Source organism: Haliotis rubra, unplaced genomic scaffold (assembly GCF_003918875.1).
Source record: "Haliotis rubra isolate DU_JTF1 unplaced genomic scaffold, ASM391887v1 Scf292, whole genome shotgun sequence".
Classification (NCBI taxonomy): domain Eukaryota; kingdom Metazoa; phylum Mollusca; class Gastropoda; order Lepetellida; family Haliotidae; genus Haliotis; species Haliotis rubra.
In genome coordinates, this window is record NW_025766960.1 from 368,443 (window position 1) to 388,795 (window position 20,353).

The following is a 20,353-nucleotide window of genomic DNA, read 5'->3' on the forward strand; positions in this document are numbered from 1 at the left end:
AAACCAAATCACCGTCTTGGAACACAGTGCCATCAGTTGGTTGTTGTACAGTTGTCCTGGGCTGACTGGTGTACAGTGCACGTGAGTTGATTGTTGTACAGTGACCACGGGCTGCCAGGTGTGCAGTGCACTTGACTTGATTGTTGTATAATGGCACGGACTGACTGGCATATAGTGCACGTGAGTTGATTGTTGTACGGTTCACGTGAGTTGATTGTTGTACAGTGACACGAGCTGACTGGCATACAGTGCACGTGAGTTGATTGTTGTACAGTGAAAACGGACTGACTGGCATACAGTGCACGTGAGTTGATTGTTGTACAGTGAAAACGGACTGACTGGCATACAGTGCACGTGAGTTGATTGTTGTACAGTGAACTCTTGTACGTTTACGCGACATTGCTCAAGCTTTTTTGCTACTTGTGAATTAATTATCCAAGAAGCATGGAAAAAGCAACATATCCCATGCTTTTTGACACAAACAAAACCATTTCACACAGATACAAAACTTTCTCTCTACATAACCACATAAATACATATATCAAACAGGGATTGTTTGAGATTAAAACGGTTACAACTTATAACAAAAATGTACAAATAACGCTTTTTATTAAAAATAACGTCAGAAAATACCTTTGTTGAAATAATTTGTTAGTTATGTGTTCCCTATTCAACCCGCACTCAGCAATATTCCAGCTATATGGCGGTGGTCTGAAAATAATCGAGTCTGGACCAGACAATCCTGTGATCATCTGCATCGATCTTCGCAAATAGGATACGATGACTTGCGCCAACCAGCGAGCCTGCTCTAAAACAGGTGAGACCCCACAACATGCGCTTCATATCACACCTGTAATGAACACTTTCAATGATGACATGAGCTCACAAATAACAAATACAAAAACAACTAATTTGATATAAACATGTGTGTAGTCAAGAAGTGAGAAACTACAAAATCGTTACACGTGAACAACTGTTGCATACACACATTTTGGACATTATATCTTCTGTGACCTTAGTGTGCTGTAGTAATACTACTGCATATTTCGTTTACCGAAATCGCCATTTTACATTTGACGGCACTTCCAGTTCAGTTGGTTCAATTATGATATGGTCTTGACACATAATGACACAGGAAAAAATAACGTTTTCTGAGATATCTGGTGTTTCGGAGTATCTTTGACAGGAGTACAATTTTACAATTCTCGTATTTGTATCCAAAGTGTTCGAGTAATAAAGTGCAAGCAGGAGTTTATTGTGGTAAAGACGGTGTAACACTGTATATAAAACCAATATTTTCTTGAAGATATGAAAATGAAAGACACTGGAGTACAAATATTGTCCAGTACAGCTATTGTGTCGAACTCAATTGTGTCCAACTTACAGTTGGCTCGAAGTAAAAGCTTGGTTTCTATGTATACCTTACTGAGTTAACATGGATGTGCCGAAGTTTGTGGATCTCTCAAACGTCGACACAATGGTGTTTGTATATCACATATGTTCACAATTTAGACACAAATTGGTAAACATTCACCCCAAATTAACTTCACATCCGCTTATATTTTAGCACCTGTAAATATTATTGTTATGCTGAAATATGTTTGAAAAACTCTGTTGTACTTATATGACAAGCTCCTTGCTATTAAATATTGTTCCCGTCGACATGTGCCTCTCGAACAATGCAAATGTGACCGTACGTTTTAACTCTCTCTCTTCCTTTGCTACTTCCACACTCTTCTACACACCACGTCTGAGTGAGTAAAGTGAGTGAGTGAGGGGAATGTGGTTCTATCCTGTAGTCAGCAATATTACGGCTACAGTTAGTGGGATATAGTCTGGACCAGGCAAATCATGGTGTTTTCGATGTGATTTTAAAATCTTTTACAAAATAGTCCGACTGACTGAGTGATGGATAAAATATCACAAATCAAGAATATTTACATCTTCTGTTTGTGCACAGCAACTATTCTGACAACCGATCCCCATTTTAGTCGTATATGACTAACTTGCCATAATTTTACCGGGAGCAAATCCTGGAAAACTAGGCAATCATTTACATACTGTATATACAAAAAAAAACCAATTCATTTTTTATCTAAATATAAATAAAACTAAAGTTGGTTAAAATTACATTTGGTATTACAGTTTCTTAATAAAAGGCAAATTGTAGTTATGTTTGGTTGAGTCCGGTCCGGGATTCGAACCCAGATCTCACCAGTGTCAGCACCCAAAGTCAGCGATATTTTTGTGCATATATTTTCTTAAGAAACTGTAACATGTGACCACTTTCTAAAATAGTGATCAATATTGATAATGAAATAAGTGTCATTATAACTTAACGCTTAATGCTTGCCATACCACACTGTCTTCGAAATGCATTCCGTCCTACACTGAAATATACTCACGTACATAAGAAAGTACACACCTGGTGATTTGGGACTTTTCCCAATAAAACCATAAATATTTTGCTAGCAATGTTGTAATTGGGTACAATATCTGTGGTGTTTTGGAAACACTAGCACAATTTTTGTGACAAGGCAGAATCAAAACACTTTTTAAATATTCATGCTGTTTTACAGAAAATATTTTACTTAAGTCTAAATTGTACTTAAGTCTAAATTGCACTTAAGTCATATGTCGACGTGTCAACATGATGCGTGACGAGACAAACAGTTATACACGTTTTTTGCTTCTGATATCGTGCTAAACATACTAGATTGAATTTGGAATACGAACAAGCGGGTCCTTTTGCGGGTAAGGGACGCAACTCTGTAACATGAATTATTGTTGCTAAGATTTCGTGTATTTTTGCCCTTTCGGATTAAATTCGACAAATTCAGTCGTGGGTTACATACTTAAAATCTTCTTCAGCATATTTGATTGTTACGATATTTTGCGTGTCATTTTTATACGGAGTTTTAACATCTGACCACTGACTGACGATGTGTGTCAATTCTCAGCCTTGCTAAGAATCACTCTGTTCTTTCCAATTCACCAACTTATGTAACGCTGCGGATTATTACAGTAAGTCAATAGTCCTTGTCGAATATGTGGATGACGAATAATTGATTCCACAGTGTAAAAAACATGATATATAGATATAAACTTGCATAGAATATTATCACAGTAGGTTGTGGGAAGCGCTCGATAAGGCTCATATGTGCCTGGATAATACTGTCTTCTTATTCTTGAAGCACCCAGTGGAACATTGGTTCCAGGAAGTGGTTCTCCTGTAAATACTGGTACAAAGGTCGTGCCTGAATCAACGATGCACAGACTAATAAACGTTTAAAAGAGTTCACTTAAACTTTTGAAATCCAAATGAAAAACATTCGATGTACACCCCAATCTGTAAATAATATACGCTGACTAATGCTCCCAGAGCTTCTTCCAACATTCACGACATTTTCATGACCACTCTCATAGCCCTCCTTTAGTGGGTGGTGCCGTCGCTGGTACCTGGTCAAGTGGAGGGAGGTACGCTGGGGGTGGGTGGATACCTGAAGCCCCTGGAGCCGTGGCGACGGGTGGTCGGTTGGGGGGTGGAGCTTCAAATGATGGTGCCGTTGGAGGAGGGTGAGATTGTGACGATGTAGAAGGGTCGGGCTGTGGCATCGGTGGGTTGTCACTCTGCGGCGGGGGCCCGGGGGTGGGGCTTGCCATGCGGGTGGTGGCATGGACGGCGGGGGATGAATAGTTCCTGGAGGTAGCGTCCGAGTATTTATCTGTCCGCCGTTAGAGTTTTGTCCAGGGGGGTACGCTGGATTTGTGTAACCGTATGGGGGTGGAGGGTCATGGGCTTTGTAGGGTGGGGGCATTGGGTAGTGGCTGACAGGTTGTGCTCCGTAGCCAGGTGCGATGCCCCCTGAAATAGAAAGTAAGTAAACGAGTTTAAACTAGTATATTTCAGAGCGTGCGTGTGATTATTAAAATATGAGGGGCGAAGGGGTAGCCTTGTGGTTAAAGCGTTCACTCGTCACGTCGAAGACTCGGGTTCGATTCCCCACATGGGCAAAATGTGTGAATCCCATTTCTGGTGAAATGTTGCCAACATATTTCCAAAGGCGGCGTAAAAACTAAACTCCCTCACTCACTATTAAGAAATGAGTGACCTGCGTCAATTGATGCTATACATTTCTAAACATAATATAATTGTAACTATTTAAAAAACCTGAGCCTCTTGCAAAGATTTCATCCGTACAAAACATTCAACCCTTTTTGTCAACAGTTACATTTTATGGATTATGAGCCTTTGGCTTCACGATACTGAATAAACTTTCTGTTTGTCTGTCTGCATACATCGAGCGACATGCAAAATTATCATACCTTAATTCTAAGACATTTATATGAATTTTCAAGCAATATTATGGCAGGTGACACCAGAAATGGGCTTCATACAATGTATCTACAATACAATAATGTATATACATAGAGAATAGAACGCGGTTCTTCGCCCACTGGGCTACCTCACCGCTCCCTGGTAATATGTGTAACGCATCCTATGGTTCCGTAGGTATGGTAGGTATCGAAAAGTGATGTAAATCCATTAACTTGGCTTATACCTTGGGCAATACGGGTTCATCTGGGATGTCCAGGTGAACATAGAACGTAGGCATCGTATCAGTTAAATACGTAACTTAATGTTAGGTCGTATAAGTTTACCACGTTGGTGAAACCCTGGATAAATAGGGGCTAACACACTAAGACCATAGGCCATCCATATTTCTAATGTGTTTCTCATCTTAAAATCTCGACCAAAAGCGAGCAGGCTGGTGGATATTTTTTTTATATAATATTCAAAAAATGTGTTAACATTAATGTCATGAAATTTTGAAATCCAGATAACTTGGTGTTATTCTTTAAATTAATTTGATGTAGGTCGAGTCGCTTATTTACAGACCGCAGCCATATAGCTGGAATATTGCTGAGTGCGGCGTAAAACTAAACTCACTGACTCACGTACAACATACATACGTACGTCCGTATAAACATACATACGTACGTACCTACATACGTACGGACGTACAACATACATACGTACGAACAACATACATACATGCACACACACACACACACACACACACACACACATGTTGTGACTCACCTGATACGCCTGTGTACGACACTAGAGACGGAGGTGGCATGGGCCTGACAACACGTCCAGGTCTCTTCTTCTTCTTAATAATCATGGCGACGATAAAGGCGACCAACATGACGGTCAGGATGGCTCCCACCACGTACGCAGCGGAGTACCCACTTCTGTACAAAACAGTGAGTGAGTGAGTGAATGAGTGAGTTTAGCTTTAGGTTTTTAGCAATATTCCAGCAATATCACGGCGGTGGACACCAGAATATGGGCTTCACACATTGTACCCATGTGGGGAATCGAACCCAGGTCATCGACCTGATAGTCGAACACTTTAACCTCAAGGCTACCCCACTGCCCCTGTATGAAGAGTACATTGTGTCTTTTTACATGAGCAGTGAAAACTCGTTATTCCAGACTACTCTGTTCTGACAAATATGAAGCCATATCTTTTTGAATGTGTTTTAAAGTTTTTTGCAGATACCAGTTTTACCATGAATACCCGATACAACAAACACCATTAGTTAAAGTGCAGTGAAATATCACTTTTATCAACTCAGAAATCTCACGCTTTCACACTTAGGTATATGATAAATAGTGGAGTTTAATGGAATGCGCCTATGATATTGCTGGAATACTGCTAAATGCGGCATAAAACCCAACTGGCCGACTGACTTATTCACTCTACATGATTAAAGAGACCCCAATTACTCCTGGCTTATATACAGGAGTTAAGACATTCGTCACCACTCGCCCCTTTCCGTAACCTCCAAGCTATTCGGCTTGTCCGGGAATAACACGAGTTGGTCACGAATGGAGTTAAGAGTGATCGTAAACTTACGATGAGCTGCAGCAGTAACGCCTTGCTTGTATACAGGAGTTAAGAGTGATCGTAAACTTACGATGAGCTGCAGCAGTAACGCCTTGCTTGTATACAGAAGTTAAGAGTGATCGTAAACTTACGATGAGCTACAGCAGTTACGCCTTGCTTGTATACAGGAGTTAAGAGTGATCGTAAACTTACGATGAGCTGCAGCAGTTACGCCTTGCTTGTATACAGGAGTTAAGAGTGATCGTAAACTTACGATGAGCTACAGCAGTTACGCCTTGCTTGTATACAGGAGTTAAGAGTGATCGTAAACTTACGATGAGCTGCAGCAACGCCTTGCTTGTATACAGGAGGTAAGAGTGATCGTAAACTTCCGATGAGCTGCAGCAGTTACGCCTTGCTTGTATACAGGAGTTAAGAGTGATCGTAAACTTACGATGAGCTGCAGCAGTAACGTCTTGTGTATGACCCGCAGCATCTGTAGGAACAGGTAATGTACGTCGTGTAGTAGATGCTGCTGTAGCTGCTGTATCGACGGCGTGACGCACACACGGCGCCATCACACACTGCAACAGAACACGACACCTTCAGTGCACAGACAACAGAAGGGAGACGACGGGAGGATATGTAGGGCGCTGGCAGAGAAATCTTTAGCTGTGTAACAGCAGCAGTTAGGGGGTGGAAGGATAGCAGATATCCTGATATGAGTGGTGGGTTAGGAATTGGGTGATATTAGTAATAATATGCATACATGACGCAAGATGCAGAAGACCAGCTTCGCTTATTTGAGTAGGTTTTCAATAGTCGCTGCCAAAAAAATGCATGAAAAATAAAACGTTGCCTCTTGTTTTCTTCTTTTGTAGATAGTTTTTAAATATACTGAACAACATTAGAAACGCACCACACTAAAATGCACCGACGATGCTCAGATAGCATGGGTACATTTCAGTCTGACGGGGATATTTCGTATCATATGGGTGGTGCGTTTCTAGTGTTTTTCAGTATAGCTGCATGAACTTTATTTCTGGGTCTATCTGTTAGTCTATTACAACAGGTCTTGCGACAGAATGGGTTGTAGTCACAGCAAAAACACTATGGAAACACTATTGCAGCTCCAATACAACTATTGTAGTGATATTGTACAATTTTGACACTGCAGTAAAATCACTCTCGGACTGTTTCCACTGCAGTATGTGTTGTACTGTAATAAAAACACTATTGGTGTTAATATGTTATTTATCTATGTAACATATATATTGGGGGGGGGGCGTATTTCGTTACAATCAATATTTCCTTGCATTATATGGCAAGTAGTGCTGTAACGATGCATCGAACTATCAATGGATTGCAATTGTTGAGTCTCCGATAGCAATCAATCGTTGGTAGAAACGAAAAACTATCGATGCAACGATCGATAGTATGTGTGACTATCGATAGTTTAGTAACTGACTTCCGTTCATAAATGCGCAGCGCTGAATACAGGAAGTATCAGATTCGTTCACTTTGATTTAGAGATATGCGCCCCTGTTAATCTGGGTTTCAAGTTTCTTGTCAGTTATTCAAAGAGACTGAAACTACTTCAGCTTGTTATTTCATATAAACTGTACATTCATTTGGGAAATGACTTCAAATGAGACAATTCAAGGTCAAACACTAATGCAATAGTTGGTCGTAATAGTATGTTGCAATAGACTATCGCTATAGTTGTTTCCCCCTATATCGCAATAGTCACCTCTAATGGCAAGATCACCAAACCTTACATGCCTTTTCTGTCCTACAAGATCGACAGTGAGGCACTTGTAAGGCTGTCAGATTTAAATGTGTTAAATGGATACACCAAACATTTCTTTCTAAGTTGCATGACGGGTAAAAATGTATAAAATTAATAAGCTACATCATATATTGATCAATAGGTGTTGCGTAGAGCGGAATCGATGTCAACTATCGACCTTTTAGCTTGTCACTGATTGACACCCGGTCATGTTCGGAGTGCGATCAATGTTATCACAGTGTTATAACTTGACCCATTATCCTATCCCTACACAATATCGCTCCAGGGTGCTCGCATTATATTACAATGACAACCAAGCTTTTTTAATCATTTCATCTATGTAAAATTTCCTAAACAAACGATGTTGTATACTCATGTATATTAGGTTGGGGGTGCTCTATTTTGCAGTTCAAGACATGAAGTGCCGGTAATGATCACGTCATTCATTTTTACCTGTCTGAACACAGTAAAACCTCTATTACTTTGTGACCCGTGAAGATCCGGGGTAGAATAGGTCTTCAGCAACCCATGCTTGCCACAAAAGGCGACTAAACTTGTCGTGACTAACGGGATCGGTGGTGAGTGAGTGAGTGAGTGAGTGAGTGAGTGAGTGAGTGAGTGAGTGAGTGAGTGAGTGAGTGAGTGAGTGAGTGAGTGAGTGTTCCAGTTTAGTGTTAGCTTAATGTGGGATGAAATCCCGAAGTAATGCAGGTCAAAAACATTTACCAATGCCCACGGTTTCATTATGAAAAGCACCTCATGCGATTTTATCAAAATCAGGCATTGTACCCCTGATCATTTAAGAGTGAGTGAGTGAGTTTAGATTTATGCCAGTTTTAGCAATATTCCAACAATATCACGGCCGGGGACAGAAATGCGTTTCGTGCATTGTACCCATGTGGGGAATCAAACCCGTGTCTTCGGCGTGACGAGGGAACGCTTTAACCACTAGGCTACCCCGCCGTCCCCTTCATTTAAGTGAATGTAAGTTAGTGAGTTGAGTTTTTACGCCGCTTTTAGCAATATCACGGCAGGGGACACCAGAAATGGGCTTCGTGCATTGTACCCGAATCGAACTCGGGCCTTCGGAGTGACGAGGAACGCTTTAACCACTAGGCTACCCCAGCGCCCCCTTCATTTAAGAATAAGACCTGTATAGATACAACCATGATCAAAAAGATGGTCAATAACCATAGCGAGGACCAACTGCACCTTAGTTAACTATACAACTGTATAAACGGACTGCTAAACCAAAGCTCGTCCAGTTCAATCCACGAGAATGACGTTGGGGTCTGACCGCAACTTGGCATGAAGCCAGTTTTAACACGACAGGACAAATGACTGGAGATGACTGAGCGATATCATAGTATCGTGTTTAACAGGGTCTTTAGAATGGATATGTACTTTACTGGCTCTATTGGTCATGAACGCCAGTGTCACATGAGGAAGTAGGGGGTGAGACGGAGGGGGGTATTCGAATTGTAAAGAGGGTAATATATTACTCAAGGAAAAGCTAATGTTACATGGTGCCGGGGGATGTGGTGAGAGGGGAGGGGAACCCTCGAATTGTTTATTTTTTTAGACTATTTGTTAACTTCGCTCCACTGAACTTCAATATTAACCGAGAAGGAAGGTTGGGGGTGCGATGAGAGGGGGTAGGGGGGTCGAACTGTTCGAGTTGGTGAATCTTGAATTGTCCGATATTTTGGGACTAGTGTTGGTGACGTGTATCTACCACACTTCACATGAGAAAGGTAGCTGTGGGTACAGTTCAAGGGGAGTGTGGGAGTGTCGAATTGTTTTGGGACTAGTGTTAAATTTATTTCGTCTACTGAATTTCACATTTCCATGAGGAAGGAGGTTAGGGATGGGGTGAGAGGAGTATGGCCAATGCTTAACGGGAAAATCTAAATAACAATCCCAAACTAAGTAAGAAAAGGCACGTCACAATGCGCCCAATATCCAATCACTAAGTAATATGCTGTCACACACATATTAGGGTCATCCGGGGGGCCGGGGGTAGCCAAGTGGTCATAGCGTTCGCTGGTCACGCCGAAGGCCCGGGTTCGATTCACCACATGGGTACAATGTGTGAAGCCCATTTCTGGTGTCCCCCGCAATTATGTTGCTGGAATATTGCTAAAAGCGGCGTAAAACAATACACAGTCACTCACTTAGGGTCATCGGCCATGTCGTATGTTGAACTGAACTGGCTTTAGGACAGAAATAATGCCGATCATAAATTGTAACTCACTCACTCTGGAACTGGTCTATCTTAAATCTTCACCTAATATGCTTAGTGGTGATGACTCTTTGATGGCGATCAAAGAATATATTTATTCAACGAGAATATGCTGAGAAGGAAGACGTATTTAGTTTAATATAATTATATTCATACAGAAGTTAACACGTTCTTGATAGCATCAAATTTACAGACAGACCTGTCATTAACTTGAATTTCCAGATAGACAATAATAAATATATTTGATAGACATACATGTATTACACATGAATTGATTTCGAACTAATGACACTTTTGTCCTTTTTACAGTTGGTTGGACGTATTAATTCGTGAAAATTACGGATAAGTCTGTAGGTTTGACTCGATATTCCATGCACAAGAATTATTACATATTGACTATAATTTGCATTATAAGTATTCCTCATTATGGTATAAAAATGTTAAAAGATTTAAACATATCACCAGTTACGTAAGCATACAATGAAAAGACCCACTGAAATGGGTGTGCCCATAGTATATAACTGACGTGTAGTATTATATATATACAAACTGATCAGCTGGCGACATGCCAATTTCAAAGTTTCGCAGTATACATTATACAGCTTAATTTCTGTATAAAACACAACATGAAACATGTATGCATAAAAGAGTTAGTTTAAAAGGGGAAAGTTAAACATCATAGTAAATAAAGTAACAATTTACCGGAAAAGTATCCCAGAAGCAAGAGAGTGACAGCCCAGGTGGCCGCCATCTTGAATGTCGAACGTGTTCAGGTAAGTTGTTTACTATCGCCTAGCACCCTCAAAACAGTCACCGCTAGTCATATCTCGTAAACCGCTATGATTGCTAGCGGTGAATACAAACAATACCAGTATGACTTGGCAGGTATCACCATGAATAGCCTCTTATAAAATCGAACCTACGGTTGAACTGTTCAGTCTGTCGTTAATGCATTGGACTATTACTTGCATTCTTTTGTATGGGACAATGAGAGAATTACCACTTTATAAGCGGTTAGACTATACAAGGGAGTTCGGCGTGGCAGGAGGGTGTGTTGAATATATTTGTGTTAAATGGAAGATGCAGTTATGTGAGTGAATGAGTGAGTGAGTTTAGTTTTACGCCGCACTCAGCAATATTCCAGCTATATGGCGGCGGTCTGTAAATAGTCGAATCTGGACCAGACAATCCAGTGATCAACATCATGAGCGTCGATCTGTGCAATTGGGAACCGATGACATGTGTCAACCAAGTCAGCGAGCCTCACCACCCAACCCCGGAGGCGCCTTTCACAACCAGCATGGGTTGATTCTGTGTGATAAACACTACAAAACGATGGAACAACACGTGGCATGTAAACATGCCTAATCTTTTGAGAGTCGTGGATTAGTTTGTAAAGTAGGCTGGGTAGGTAAGAGGGTAGCTATCATGAAAGCAAAACTTGAGACCTCAGAGACATCGAATACAAGGCGTTGTAAATATCAGCTGCAAGTATTGCCTGTCCCGTGTGATATAACTGGAATGTTGCTGATTAGATATATCAAATTAATATTATTGTTTTAGATTAACGTTTGAGATCATTACAGGACACATGTCAATATTGGATACATTATATGATGCCTAGTTTCGTTTCTGTGTTCAGGTTGTGGGGTTCAGAGCCATCCGCATCGGGTGTGGGGAGGCCACCTGTACAAACGCCGAGTACAGTCGTTACCAAGTGTGCAACTACGCCATTGGGTGAGTGATTGTTATAACTGGAGTTGACCAGTCACGTGACTGGTCAGTACACATTAGGGTCGAGGTTTCAGTTGTACACTCTTCCAAAACAGAAACGCCTTGTAGATAATGAAAGAAGAGTTTCGGCAATAAAATTAGAGCAACACACAAAATAGAAATGCTGCCCTTACCATGTATTCATGTGATCGTTGACAGGGCCTTGAGGGCAGAAGTTCATTGTTGTTGGACTTTAAATCCCACCACCACCCCCTGGTTGTGAAAATGATCCCCTACCCACTCCACTGACCCCTGGTCGTGCACTTATTTGATACTGACATCAACATGCTGAAGATTTTATTTTTTATAAAATTTGAAATTTCATATATTTAGGCCAATCAAATGAATCTGTCTTTAGTCATCAAACTAGTATGTAGAGAAATGTTAGTTGGACATTTGCAATGAAGAACAGGTATATTCTGGTGTTAATGTTTAAGTTTAACCTTTAACATAGTCAGGCACCCATAGCTGTTACTGTCCTGTCACTCATGGGCCTTTAATGGAAAATAATCATGAAATGCAGAGAGCCGAAAAAGGTGGTTGACAGAATAAAAACTGTAATTGCCTTAACACAGGTGTGGATGTTTGACAAGCAACTCACGCCAGTGTAAGGTAGAGGGTGCTATCCAGAGGACGAAATAGCTTCCAAATTTTGCTCGCCAGTCGGTCTAGCTATGCCTGAAAGTTACTAACCCACAAAATAATTCACTACCCCGAAATTTTACTGTAGAAAATATTACCCAAATAGATGAGAATAATGTATTGGGCATGACACGAGTTTCATCATTAAGGGGCCGTTCATATAGGGTGTTCTGACACTTTGTTCTCATGTAACAACAGATAGCCAGAGATTATGAACGGCCTCTAAGCTGCTAATATACTCCCCATCAAAAGTTTAGACTCACTAGTGTAAATGTAGCCACTAACTTCAGTCAACTGTTCCAAACTAGATTTTGCAAAATATTCCGCACTGTTTAAAGGTGTTTACACATGAACTGGTGCATTATAAAACAGATTCGTAACGTTGAAAAGATTATTGTCATGAGTTTAATAAATGATTAAACTCAGTGAAAATTGGCGAATTCTTAACAAAACTTTACACCAAAACGCAGCTGTTTACATGCACGATATTTACACAGGCTTTTCAGCAATCTGATGTATGATCCTCGTGCAATTCATCTGCATAAAGTTTGCAGTTGGTTCCCCCAAGTTAGTGGAGGAATTCATCTTCGATGTAACCATATATATATACATAACATATAGTGAGTGCTTTAAGTGAGTCTAAACTTGTGATGGGTAGTATATGATGAATATTTTCATCAGGCCATAACATTGCATGATATAAATGTGCATTATATAATAACTTAACAAGTCGAAGAGAGTGATGTATTTACAAAATGTCCCCATGAAAATTGACGAGCCAGTCGGGCCAGTGACTGTGTGTTGTTTGGAATTTACTAGCCCGACTGGAATTTTACTAGCCGCGGGCTGGCGGGCCAGTGACTATTTCACACTCTGGTATCATGGGAATGCAAACGCATGATTATGATTTAGGAGTGTGATTACACGCGCGTGCCATTGTTTAAAGAGCATGATTACACTTACGTCTATATCATAGCATAACAGTACATTTGTATAGCGCTAGTTCCATGCTAAATGCATGCTCAAAGCGCACAGTTGAGAGAAGATTCAGGGAAAGAAGGCTTGTCTGAAAAGATGGGTTTTAAAGGCTTGTTTTGAAAGTTGGTAGAGTTCCTGCGAGAAGGGTCATCTGAGGGAGAGAGCTCCAACATGAGGGGCGGCAAATGCACGTTGACCATAAGTTGTTGTTCTGACTTTAGTTCTGAGTGAGTGAATGATTATGGTTTTATGGCGCGTTTAGCAATATTCCAGCAATATCACGGCGGGGAACACCAGAAATGGGCTTCACACATTGTACCCATCTGGGGAATCGAACCAGAGAGACGAGCGAACGCTTTAACCATTAGGCTACCCCACCGCTCCTCTTAAGTAAGTGACCCGTGAAGATCCGGGGTAGAATAGGTCTTCAGCAACCCATGTGCTTGCCATAAAAAGGCGACTATCTTGTCGTAAGAGGCGACTAACGGGATCGGGTGGTCAGTTTCCTGACTTGGTTGACACGTCATCGGTTCCCAATTGCGCAGATCGATGCTCATGCTGTTGATCACTGGATTGTCTGGTCCAGACTCGATTATTTACAGACCGCCGCCATATAGCTGGAATATTGCTGAGTGCGGCGTAAAACTAAACTCACTCACTCACTCTTAAGTAAGTAAAACCTGACAAATGTTATCTTGAAACATTAGCAGAGAGAAACACCTGTCCACTCTTCGCAACGAATAGCAAAAACGGCGTCATACCCTAGATCAAAAGGCGAAAATATAGAATGTATGTACCTTTTCAATGGTTGACACAGCCCTGCTTGTTACACCTGAGTAAGATCAGAGACTGTTTCATAAGATTAAACGCGAGCATCCTACGTCATCAGTGAATATTGTTTTACGCCGCTTTTAGCAAGGTTCCAGGAATATTACGACGGGGACATCAGAAATGGGCTTCCAACATTGTAATCATGAGGTGAATCGAACCCGGGTCTTCGGCGTGACGGGTGAACGCATTAACGGCTAGGCTACCCCATCGAGCATCCTCCGTCATTAACTATTTCCCATTTCATATGACTGTAACATACAGCGGGGCGGTGGGGTAGCCTAGTGGTTAAAGCGTTCGCTCGTCACGCCTAAGAACCGGGTTCGAATCCCTACATGGGTACAATGTGTGAAGCCCATTTCTGGTGTCCCCCGCCGTGATGTTGCTGGAATATTGCTAAAAGCGGCGTAAAACTAAACTCAGTCAGTCAGTAACATACAGCCATACACGAGCAACACACATATCTACAGACTGCCTTTATTCTGAGTTAATCAACGTTACAGTGTAAATGGTCTGTATGGGTCAACGGAAAGCGACGCTCAGCATACATCGCACAATTTCGGACAGTCCACGGGAATGTTGGAATACAGCTCACACCATTCCTTATCCGGCACATATTTACACCAGTTCTTCGAAGTTCCACATTTCTCTGTGAAGAAACAAAGTGATGGATATCATTCAAACAATGGTAATGACAGACTACTACTACTACTACCATTACTACTACCAATACTGTCCATATGAATAATTACTACTACTACTACTAAAAATAAAAATAGTACTAAATGAAATGAAAGATGATGAATCTGTCAAGTTACAAATGTGGAGGAGTTATTGGGCATCTTTGGGAACATAGGGCCTACACCAATCTTGGAATACAAGTTCGCGACAAGCTCCAGATTGCCCCAGTTAAAGAGTGAGTATGCCGCTTTCAGCAATATTCCAGCAATACCACGGCGGGGGATACCAGAAATGGGCTTCACACGTTGTACCCAAGCCCGGGTCTTCTGTGTGACGAGCCAAAGCTCTAACCACTAGGCTACCCCAACTTTCCTCAAATTAAAGACATAACCCGGGCTGAGTATAAACCTCGCTTAAAGGTCACATGCAACCAAAAAATCAAACATAATTAAAACACAATTATCACTTATTCATGACATATAATATACATTGCTGGTAATGAAAAAACATATAAACAAAATTATAAGCGTACAATCGCAAATCAAAAGTGCAAAATTGTGTACTTCGGTTTTACTTCCCATGAAACGAAGCAGCCGGGATACCGAACCCAGTCAGAGCGGGTGGGTGTGCACTCAAGTGTAACGGCTGGTTCATTTGCAGATGCCTTCACGGCTCATTGTGTGTGTATATATATAGATGTTGGGTTTTGTAAATACATGCCTTTTTTTGTGTATAACATTTTGCAATCAACAGACATCATAACGTGTCATGTGTTCAAGTATCACACCTGCCTGTCTGTGTAATTACATAATGTGACAGAGACGGAACTCGGGCCATAAATCAATGCATTTTGTTTATGGTGTATAGCCTGATTGGTGTTAAGTTCAAATTGCATGTGGTCAGTGACAGCAGCTGTGTATTGTGTATTACATTTTGCAATCAACAGATATCATAACGTGTCATGTGTTCAAGTATCACACCTGCCTGTCTGTGTAATTACATAATGTGACAGAGACGGAACTCGGGCCATAAATCAATGCATTTTGTTTATGGTGTATAGCCTGATTGGTGTTAAGTTCAAATTGCATGTGGTCAGTGACAGCAGCTGTGTATTGAATATTGTCAGACAGACAGGCAGACACACAGGTGTCAATAAAACAAGACATTGAGTTTTGTCTGTGACAACGACATATCTATATCACAGTTAGAAATTCTGTACAACGCTAAATAATGACATTGCTTTTAAGTATCGAACTGAGAAAGTGACTCGGTAAGAAGAACGTGTGGTGAAATAGACAAATGAAATTATATAAACAGTTAATTTACTGTCATAACATATAAAAAGCTCGCGCCTGTGAGATATCAACAAAACATTAGAAAAATAGCTCACACCAAAGCCTTCACCGAGTATTCACCCGACAACCCGCTTCCAAGCTGCGCGAACCTATTTCACTGCGCACGTGCTATGAGCGCAGCCCAGCTGTTGAAACCCGTTTTCCCCAGAAAAGTTGGGGGGGAAATTAGTGAAACGTTTGAACTCCGATTTCGCGCGGTTTTTTTCATCGCGTTATTTTTTAACTTTATAAGTTGAATTTGCATTTTTTGACGATTTGTTTCGGTACGTCCATACCGAAAGGTATCAGAATCTGCAAAGTTGTGTTTAACGTTGCATGTGACCTTTAACGAAAATCTGGAGCTCAGAGCTAAATACTCGAACCAAAGTCAAAGCCATAAATGGGGTTGATGAGCCAGTCTTAGTCCAATAGAGGAGTTGATTGGCAAAGCGAGACATCCAGAGTCTTAACCGCCTCACCAGAAGGATCGAGAGTTACCCTCCAACCTCGTTCCTCTCTTAATCGCTTCTGTATCTCAATCAGTTTGGAGGCCGGATTTGACGAATGTCGAGGCTCATGTTTATTGATCTCGTGATTCTATGGTGATGTATTCCAGGACTCGGGATGAAAGCAAAGGAATTCCACAGCTTCCACGACATTCAAGATGATTTTGATGATAGCGAGGTACTGCTGGACAGTAGTACAGTGATGGGTGCAAACCAGGTGAAATCTTCACCAACTTGGCTCAGTCATTCATGTGAAGGGAAACTTTCTGGGAAACCACTGTATCGTGTGTACAGTGTGTGGAACGGAATAGCAATCCAAGCGACTCCTTTGCCTGGATGAAGTCGGATGGTCTTGAATGTGAAACAGGGGGCTTTCGTTTTGGCTGCCGAGAACCAGTCCCCTACTCGCAATCGCCGAAATTCGTCAACAGGGTGTCATTCCTTGACAAAAACAGCGTATCTTAAACAACATGATGGCATGGCTCCTTGTTTCTATTACTGTCTTAGCCATGCTTGTTGCTTTATCCCCGAGGCCCATCCATGACAGGACCCTGAACATGTCCAGGGCGTCATGGAAAATGATGCTTTTAAACGTCTCTGGAACAGACGTATATAATCCTGCCAACAAACCTGATCTTTTCCATTTTCATGATAAAGGCAGTCAAATTATTTATGTCACTGATGATTTGTGTCGCTTTTGACAGTAATGTGATTGGCAAGATTCAAGAAAAGCATAGTTAATACCACGCTTTTGAAATTCCTTTTTAATTTTGTAATTCCAGGTCGTGTCGTCAGGCTCTCGGTGCCCTTGATTTGGTTCCTTCCGATCTCTTGACACAGAGCAGGAATGTGCCCGGGTGCTCCACCGGGAGCACGAAGGTTCTAACACTCTGGGTAATGCAGGAAGCTGCAGTGTTGGGAGTCTCCATATTCTTCGGAATGTTCTTGTTCTGTTCAACTAGGCAGAGCAGAGCCAGGTTATGCCTGGACTAACCAGCCTCTTTCCGCTGTACATTGTATATTATTCAGTAAAATATACTGACAATAACTATGTGGACCTCGCCACTGAAATGTCTCGCTTGCATCCCAAGAACACTGTCGCCAGGCTCCCCATTGTTCTCGCTGCCCTCAGCGTGATACCTCCTGATCACTTGATAAAGACCAGGAGTGTGCCTGAGTTCTCCATCGGGGATACATACCTTCTGACATATTGGGTAATGCAGAACGCGTTGGTGTAGGAGAGTCTCCATATTCTCTTAAAGGTTCTTGGTGGGTTCGACTAGGCAGCGCTTCCTGGGATGCGTGTAAAGGGGACCAGGTCTCTGAGATGATCACCCAAACCATCTTTGCGCATTCATTTGATCTCATCTGTCAATTATCATCATAAACAAATGGATAATATATAGAAACTGTGGGTAATGCTATGAGTATTATCATAATGACTAAAGTTTTACTGCATTGTACCGTATCAATGAAAATAACAGTACTCCTTGATAACAGGGGCGGTGGGGCAGCCTAGTGGTTAAAGCGTTCGCTCGTCACGCCGAAAACCCGGGTTCGATCCCCACATGGGCACAATATGTGAAGCCCATTTGTGGTGTCCCCCGTCGTGATATTGCTGGAATATTGCTAAAAACGACGTAAAACCATACTCACTCACTCACTCATGCACTCACTCACTCAGCTTGATAACAGTTTCAAATACACGTGTACATATCTTGTTTCATGCATGTTGAGCTCGCATTTGTTTTTAATTTGCCTCGGATAAACAATTCTAGATTCAGGCAGGAATATATTCTATCATACTGTGAATTTTTCTAAAAATAATTCTTTCCTTACTTTCAGTGCACACGTCCCCAGTCCAGATGCCGGTGCACGTGCACGAGCAGGTGCTAGTGTCCAGTGAGCCGCCATTCAGACAAAGCTTGTCTCCACAATCTGAAAATTGATTTGACTTCATTTAATTGTAAACACAGTGTAGATTGACTACCAGAGGCAACTACCCAACTGAACTTTAGGTAGGGCAGCAATAAATACAATGGTGGCGTCTTAATGACGTTGACGTTGACGTTGACGTGAGATCCTGAGGTTCCGGAAAAGTGCATTCATATTTAAAGGATTTGTTTTTCGGTATAAACTAAAAACATAATGACAAAAGCGTACATCTACTAGTCATTAAAATGACATATAATTTTATGACTATCTACTGTATCTTGGAAAATATATAGATTTCTGCGGAAATTTGATATTTTATACGCCTCTGAGCTGTCACTTAGTCTCTTGCACTGAGCTGTCAACTCGTGAAGGTCCCATGCTCATGATGTTGCTCACTTGATTGTCTGGTCGAAACTCAATTATGTACAGACCGCCGCCTATAGCTGCATTATTGCTAAGAGCGGCGTTAAACAACAAACAAACAACACTGAGATGGTTATGATGAAACGTGTATCGTCACTAAGTCAGTTGTTAACGGCTGAGAGAACACTAATCTCACCACAGAGGTTGTTGGAGCACTTGTCCTCGGGACATTTACTGCACGAAGTTCCATTTTCGTACGGAATCTTGACGTCTGGCGTCTGTTGTCTGCAACCAAAATAAAATTTATTATGCTACACCGGTGAATATAAGCGTTGCATCCGGGTTAGAATTGGTCTTCAGTAATCCATGCTTGTCATAGAAGGCGACTAACGGGATCGGGTGGTCAGGCTCGCTGACTTGGTTGACATATGTCATCGTATCCCAGTTGCGTAGATCGATGTTCATGCTGTTGATCACTGGATTGTCTGGTCCAGACTCGATTATTTACAGGCCGCCGCCATATATTGCTCAGTGCGGCGTTAAATAGCAAACACTCATCCACAACTAGTACTAGGCCTACCGCTGCCACTGTTGCTGCAAAGGGGCCTAGTAGGTCTCGAGGTTCCGCTTAAAACGTGTATCCTTTAGGTGTACTAAACACTTTTCCTCATGGGTTCGAATCCCGGATGCATCTTGATGATTCTTGGATTTTCAGCACAGTACCGATGCTCGTGAATGTCACCGATTATTATAATAAACATACAACCATTGCATATCTTCCAGCTCTACAACAGCATTCTGCTTACAGTCCGTTTGAGACAAAATGATACCGATGAATTGCAATATAACACAAAAACAGTTAGACATAAAAGAATCAAACCAACGCGGACTGCAATAAAAACAGACCAACTCTGGAAAAAAATTGCATAATTTCTGTCACAAAAATAAAAAAGTTGTTCAAGAAACTGTCATCATATATTTGTGCGTTTTCCAAGTTTGTTACAAGGGCGCAGTGGCAACTAAAGGAACAGCCCGAAAAGCGAGATGCACGTGCATTAGCGACGTCAGAGACATGTGATTACCGTTGAATGACAAAGTGAAAGAAAATGAAAGTCTATAATTTACAAAGTCTATGATTTTTTCAAGGATGAAAATGACAGGGGGTGACCCAAGTATGCAATTACTAAGTACACACAACGCACTGCCTGTGCAGCTGAGGTACGTGTCATCTCGCCAGCTCAAAAGTGTGTTGAGAACCCGTTAACGCACGTGCATCTCGCTTTTCGCGCTGTTCCTTTAGTTGCCAACGCGCCCTTGTAGCAAACTAGGAAAACGCACAAATAAATGATGACAGTTTCTTTTTCTTTTTATGACACAAATTATGC

The 20,353-nt window shown here is 41.5% G+C and overlaps 2 protein-coding genes across 3 annotated transcripts in view; both read right to left on the bottom strand.

Moving 5' to 3' along the window:
* Positions 1-20,353, bottom strand: part of LOC124282079 (cysteine-rich venom protein TEL1-like) — a 50,256-nt gene that overhangs the window by 16,824 nt on the left and 13,079 nt on the right. The window contains exons 7-9 of one of the 2 annotated variants that reach the window (XM_046718047.1): positions 19,165-19,253; positions 18,510-18,608; positions 14,613-14,798 (exon numbers count right to left, since the gene is read on the bottom strand). In XM_046718047.1, coding sequence (XP_046574003.1) covers positions 14,689-14,798; positions 18,510-18,608; positions 19,165-19,253 — 298 coding nt within the window. In that variant the 3' untranslated portion in view covers positions 14,613-14,688. Of the gene's footprint in view, positions 1-14,612; positions 14,799-18,509; positions 18,609-19,164; positions 19,254-20,353 lie in introns of those variants that run through there. The other variant, XM_046718048.1, reaches the window with a different exon arrangement.
* LOC124282080 (protein transport protein SEC31-like) lies at positions 593-10,685 on the bottom strand. Its single transcript, XM_046718050.1, has 4 exons — positions 10,631-10,685; positions 6,352-6,481; positions 5,105-5,259; positions 593-3,865 (listed from the first exon to the last, which is right to left on the bottom strand). Exons 1-4 carry the CDS (start codon positions 10,677-10,679, stop codon positions 3,303-3,305), a joined length of 897 nt encoding a protein of 298 aa, XP_046574006.1. The 5' UTR covers positions 10,680-10,685; the 3' UTR covers positions 593-3,302.

Bases quoted from the DNA above. Each gene is read 5' to 3' on its own strand.
- LOC124282080 (XM_046718050.1), bottom strand. From the start codon at position 10,679: ATGGCGGCCACCTGGGCTGTCACTCTCTTGCTTCTGGGATACTTTTCC. The intron at 5,260-6,351 runs GTAAGTTTACGA...TGTTTTGTACAG, and splicing joins CGTTACTGCTGCAGCTCATC to AAGTGGGTACTCCGCTGCGT. The intron at 3,866-5,104 runs GTGAGTCACAAC...TTTCTATTTCAG, and splicing joins GTCGTACACAGGCGTATCAG to GGGGCATCGCACCTGGCTAC.